The 6,000-nt window shown below is 30.8% G+C and overlaps 1 protein-coding gene and 1 long non-coding RNA gene across 2 annotated transcripts in view; both read left to right on the top strand.

Annotated features, from left to right (window-relative positions):
• Nucleotides 1-6,000, top strand: part of SMC5 (structural maintenance of chromosomes 5) — a 92,728-nt gene that overhangs the window by 55,963 nt on the left and 30,765 nt on the right. The window contains exon 9 of the mRNA XM_023537344.1: nucleotides 3,749-3,862. Within this exon, the coding sequence (XP_023393112.1) occupies nucleotides 3,749-3,862 (114 nt within the window). The remainder of the gene's footprint in view (nucleotides 1-3,748; nucleotides 3,863-6,000) is intronic.
• Nucleotides 352-2,491, top strand: LOC111746397. The gene is made up of 2 exons (XR_002783086.1): nucleotides 352-479; nucleotides 1,158-2,491. It is a non-coding gene; the product is annotated as an uncharacterized LOC111746397 (long non-coding RNA).

The following is a 6,000-nucleotide window of genomic DNA, read 5'->3' as shown; positions in this document are numbered from 1 at the left end:
TAGTCAGTAATATTGTAATAATTGTATGATGTCAGATGGGTACTGAATATATTATAGTGATCACTTCATAAGTTATACAAATGTCTAATCACTGTGTTAGACATCTGAAACTAATATAATATTGTATATCAGCAGTAATTTAAAAATAAAAAATATTTTAAAGTTTTGACGATTGTTAAATGACAAAAGAAGATATAATATTACTATGCTGGGTGCCTGTTGAGTGGTGTTTGTAATGTGGGGATCTAAGATATTCTTTTGTATTATTATTTTACTAATGAAGTTTTCAGGAAAACAGTACTTAGTTTTATTTTTCAATTTTAGGTGTGAATGATCAAATTGTACAATTTGACAATCTTATGAATCAAAAGGAAGATAAGCTGAGACAGAGATACCGTGACACATATGATGCTGTTTTATGGCTGAGAAATAACAGAGATAAATTTAAGCAGAGAGTCTATGAGCCCATAATGCTCACGGTAAGAAATTTTCTTCATCTTGGTAGAATCTGTTTTATCATAGATTTTTGTTGTTTTAAGAATTCTTTGTCTTATTTACACCCCTGGTTTTCCATTACTTGTGGCAACTGGTATACTGCTGAATCCATACACAAGTATTGACCAAGGACCCTTGATCAATACACCTGCGAACTTTTTCTAGAAAGAAATGAAAATACACCTTATTGACTAAGAATCGTGTATAAAATCTGCTTGATTAGCTGGTTCCTTCTGGCATTTGCTTTTCTTAGGTCATAGCAGGCAATAGATTAAGTGCTACCAAAGGAGTAGAAAACTGCTATAAATAAATATGTTGATATGAGGATCCTGACAGAAGATAGACAAGAAAATCACCTACTACAAAAACGGAGCATTCTGAGGATTCTGAGAGTGAAACCAACAGTTTGTTGACCTCATAAACATTTGATAGCTCTTATATTATAAATTAAAACTTACCTGAAAATGACTTAAGGATTGTTTTTGCTAGATAATTTTTTTTACTTTAGAAAAGAATGTATCATTGCAGGATTCATGAAAAGTTCTATTTTATCTAACCCATTTTTGTGTTATACTTTATTAAATCATTTCATATAGTTCATTTTCTTATAGCTTACATTATCAAAATTAATATGCATAATACTGTATTCTCTTTTTGCTCAGGTATGTGTTATTAGAATATTTTTGGCAGATCAAGAAGGGAATATATATTTTGGACTCAGGCATTATTGTTTTGATTAATCTGGTAAGGATTGGAAGAAAATATAAGAAAAAATATTGTGATCCTTAATATAATAAGTAACAATCAAGTATAATTGTCAAATTTTTATTTAAATGCCAACCTCAAAATAATACTTTAGAACTTTATTAGTCATCCTCTTGTCACTTAGTTTTCTAATAGTGGTAGCCTATATTACCAAGTCGCTTTACTTGCTGGCATACATTGACATTTTAAATTATATTTGAATCTTTGAGATAAAAAGATATACTCTGCTTCTTTCCCCTAATAACCCTTCACATTTCCTACCACCTCCTTCCAGCTATATTCCCACACACACTTACTTTTCAGGATTTAGTTGAAACACTACCATCTTCATAGGCAAATCAGCAACATGTAAACTTAAAATTTTAGTCATACATCTTGTCAATTATCACTTTTTCCATGAGTTATTTCTAACAATTTCAGTATAGAATTAGAGGCGTGCAAAGATTTTTTTACACTTACACTCCTCACAGTAGTGTTCATAATGGCAAAGCGATGGGGCAAAGGAGCAAAATTTTCAAAGATATTAGTCATGTAAATTACTCTTTGTATTGGATTACTTTGCAGCCATTAAAAATGGTGCTGTTGGTCCCTATGTATATAAAAGGACATTTAGGATATGTTAATGAATTATAAAACATTATAGGGTAGAATGTATAGAAAGATTTCATTTTAAAAAATTGTGAAATAGGATGCTGCCATTAACCACCAGATCATCTTGGAGTACTATATATACTTCCTGTGTCTACCTGTCTGTGTCTTACTACTGTGACTATAAAGATGTGTCTTTGGAAAACTTTGCCAAATATTGTCTTCACCAATCTCAGAAGAAGCATACTAAGAAACTGATGAAGCTGTAGAACCAACAGGTGGCCAGATCTTCCTTCAGACCATGAATGCAGTGGAGTATGCATTACACTTGGAAAAAAGTGTGAATCAGTCATTACTGGAAATGAACAAACTGGCCAGTAAATGACCCTTACTTCTATGATTTCCTTGAGACTTATTACATAACAAATAAGCAGGTGAAATTCATCAATGACCATGTGAATGACCATGTGATGAACTTATACAAGATGGGGGCTCTGGAATCTGACATGACAGAATATCTCTGACAACTACTCCTGGGAAAGAATAATAATGAGAGCTAAGTCCTAGCCTGGCTTACCCAACCCTATAAAAAAAAAAAGTGACTTCCTATGGTCTTATTAGCATTACTTTACTCTTTCTATAAGTTGTAGCAAATACCCACATATATTTTCCTTCATTTGTACGGTTCCTTCCTGTAATTTGGTACCCCCCAAAAACATTGTGAAACAATAGACAGTAAATATTTATAGTGTTTATGTGCAGGTGCTATAGTATTTTATGTGGTTTTGTTTGTATATCTATCATTTTTTTACACTGATTGAGATTCTATAATTTAAAATAGAGTAATATTGGCCAACATTTATGTAGCAAGCACTGCACTACTTTTTATTATACTCTTTTAATTCACATTTATTCCTATGAAGTATAGACTGCGTACTGTATCCATTTTAAGGATGAATTAAACTTTTCAGAGATTTAAATAGTATTTGATCAAGATCACACATAGGATTTGAAGTGACATCTGTCTGACCCCATAGCCCTAGTTTTTAACTGTATGCTATATTTCATTTATTTCTATATTTATACATAGGGTTATTTATGTTAAATATATAAGACATAAATACCTTCTCTTTCGTAAAGCTTAACTTTAAGAAAGCTGATCTCCATCTGCTGGACCTATTTCTCCTCTAAATTTGCATAGATGGCATTTTTTATGTACCTGTATTATAGAGATTTGTGTTTTGCTTTTCAACATACTTGCCATTTGTGATAAATAATAGATTATACTCTTCTTGAAACAGTATTTTCCTGACCTGTCTTAGTATCTTCAATACACTGAGCCTCAACATGTGAAAATGCCTAATTAGTTAATATTTTAAAAATAAATTATTAAGTTTATGCTCTAGTGGTACAAACCTTGGGTTTCTCTTGAAGGCACTCATAGTTACAATTAATCCATAGCTAGTTTGTTTTCATTAGTTTCATAAAGTTTTATTCAGTTCTTTGTGTTTTTGTGCCAATCATTTATTACCATGTGTAACATGAATTCCTCTTGAAGATTAAGAAGAAAAATATTAAAAATTCGGAGACAGATTAGAAATGTTTATACTCTAAGGTCACCAAAACTATTTCAGTGTTTTCAATGAGTTGACCAAAAAGGAACTTATTAGATAATATCAAAATTGCTATGCTTTAGGAACTATTTAAGTCTTAGCTTTATTTTACTATGTATTAGATGTTTCTGGGTAATAAATAGATGTTTTACAATGTTGACCCTTTAATACTATTTTTTTTTTTTGTCTTTTTCTCAGGCATTTAATAAATCTAAGTTAAATACAATTATATTCTAGTAATCAGTTTGAATTACGTGAAAATCAACTTATTTTTTTGTTTTGTTTAGATCAATATGAAAGATAATAGAAATGCCAAATATATTGAAAATCATATTCCATCTAATGACTTGAGAGCCTTTGTATTTGAAAGTCAAGAAGATATGGAGGTTTTCCTCAAAGAGGCAAGTACTAACCAACATAATATTTTAACTCACTTGGCACTCATCTTGTAATGAATTTTAAAATTCAAACTAGAGCAAAAAACGATAATGACTGATTTGACCAGCAGTAACTCTTATGTAAAAATCATTCAGTTTTGCCAACTTCTTTCCTATCTATGCCATTATTGGGGATCTATTTTATAAAGAAAAACAACCCATAATTTCCTCTAATTTATTTTGAAATTCTCATTTGGGATTGATATGAAGAGTAATTCTGTCACAGTGTTTTAAGAGACAGAAACATCATAATGATGGACCTTTGGTCTTCAGCATCCTTTTGAAAAATGGAATGAACTCAGGTTTTTTTTTGGATGAGAAATCAATATGTTGTTATGATATAAATAAAACCACTGTCAAAAGAATGAGAATCTTGTATCAGACTAGAAAACACCACTAAGAATCTAAGCCATGGAAAGACAGTATGGTTTAGTAGTTAAGAGCATAGTCTCTACAGGTTAGCTGCCAGGATTTGAATTCTGGCTTTGTTACTAACTTGAGCAAGTTGCCTAAATGTTTTGTGCCTTAGATTTCTTATCTCTAAAATGGAGATAATATTATCTACTTCAAAAGATTTTTGTGAGGATTAAATCACTTAGTAAATGAAAAAGTATTTAAATAGTACTTGTTAGCTGTTTATTATTATATATCTATGTAATAGTAATATATAGTTAGCTGTGTATTTTGTTAATGTAAGATTTTTTTCCTTTTGCATATGCCTCTACTTCTTTAAAAGCTCCAGAAAAATTGGGTTTAGATTTCATTTTGTTTAAACCTTTGCTAGTAAGTCTAAGTGAGGATAGGACCCTGAATCATTTCAAGTGGGCCTCTATTTCTCTGGTACACAAGTGATTGGAGAGAATCTTTACTTTCTTTGGCTTTTATCTTATTGTTCTCTGTCTGGTGTGGGAGTTGGGCAGGGTATGTGAATACCTGGTGACTGGATAAAAAGGTTGAATGGATAAAATTATAAAATGAACTCCAAGAACTTGAACATTAGTGTATTTTAGAACTATTTAAGCCAAAACAGTGAGTTAGTAATCTGGTGTCAGAGCTCACTGAAGAAGCAGGTTGCTTGGTTTATGAGTCTGTGAAACATGGCACACTGTGAAGGGTCTTCAGTTAGGTGTTAGTAGATGATTTCTATTTTTCAAATCATGCTAGCTTACCTATACTGAAGAGCTCGCTTTGCAATAAAAATCCATGCTTCCTCTGTGCTAGAGTTTTGAACCATATGTTAATAATATGACATCGGTTCCTCAAAATGTGACCTTTGTTATTTTTTTCTTGTGCTGTAGCAACTTTCCATAGCATCTCCTCAGTAGGACCAGGACTTCCTCTTACATGTATTACTTATGGATTTTAAATTGTGAAATTTATTATATATAACCTTCTTCTTGTACCTACTAGAATACATTTCCTATCCTTAAGTAACTTATAAACCATCTTCACAGTTTTTGCCATTTACTATACTACTATGTACTACCTTCTCAATTTTTGCCATCTATGGGTACTAACTATACTATTATTTAATATTTTTCTTTAAATCACTTTTTACTACTCAAAATATTTTAAAAGGAAGTATGCCACTACCAAATTGGAAAAAACATAATTATTATAACAATAAAGTTAATAAAAAACTGTTAGTAAATCCTAGATCTGTACTGTTGCTTACTGAAAGCAGAGAACATGATTAAAAATATAATTAGTTAAGGACATTCTGACAACATACAGAAACTTTTTCCTTGGTATGATTAGAAATGTTGAAAGAGAATTGAAAAAAAATATTTTCTCATTGTCTAATTCACTTTTATTTAGTGTAACCACTCAAACAATACATTTTACAAACTTACCCTACATGTGTCGTTGATAGATTGCTTCATAGCCAATATTGTTTCATCTGTATTGTTTCATCTATACTTTATTTCTTTTTAATAACTTTATTTTTATATAACTTTAAACTTACAGAAAAGTTGCAAGAGTATAGATGGAAATTCTGTGTACCTTTTACCCTGATTCACTATTTACATTTTTCCCTATTTACTTTATTATCTCTCCATTTGCAAAGTACAGTCAGTTTTGCTATCACCCAATATATGTAT

This window comes from Pteropus vampyrus, unplaced genomic scaffold (assembly GCF_000151845.1).
Source record: "Pteropus vampyrus isolate Shadow unplaced genomic scaffold, Pvam_2.0 Scaffold186, whole genome shotgun sequence".
Classification (NCBI taxonomy): domain Eukaryota; kingdom Metazoa; phylum Chordata; class Mammalia; order Chiroptera; family Pteropodidae; genus Pteropus; species Pteropus vampyrus.
The sequence above is the reverse complement of the archived record's forward strand: the minus strand, read 5'-3'. Positions and strand labels throughout refer to the sequence as shown.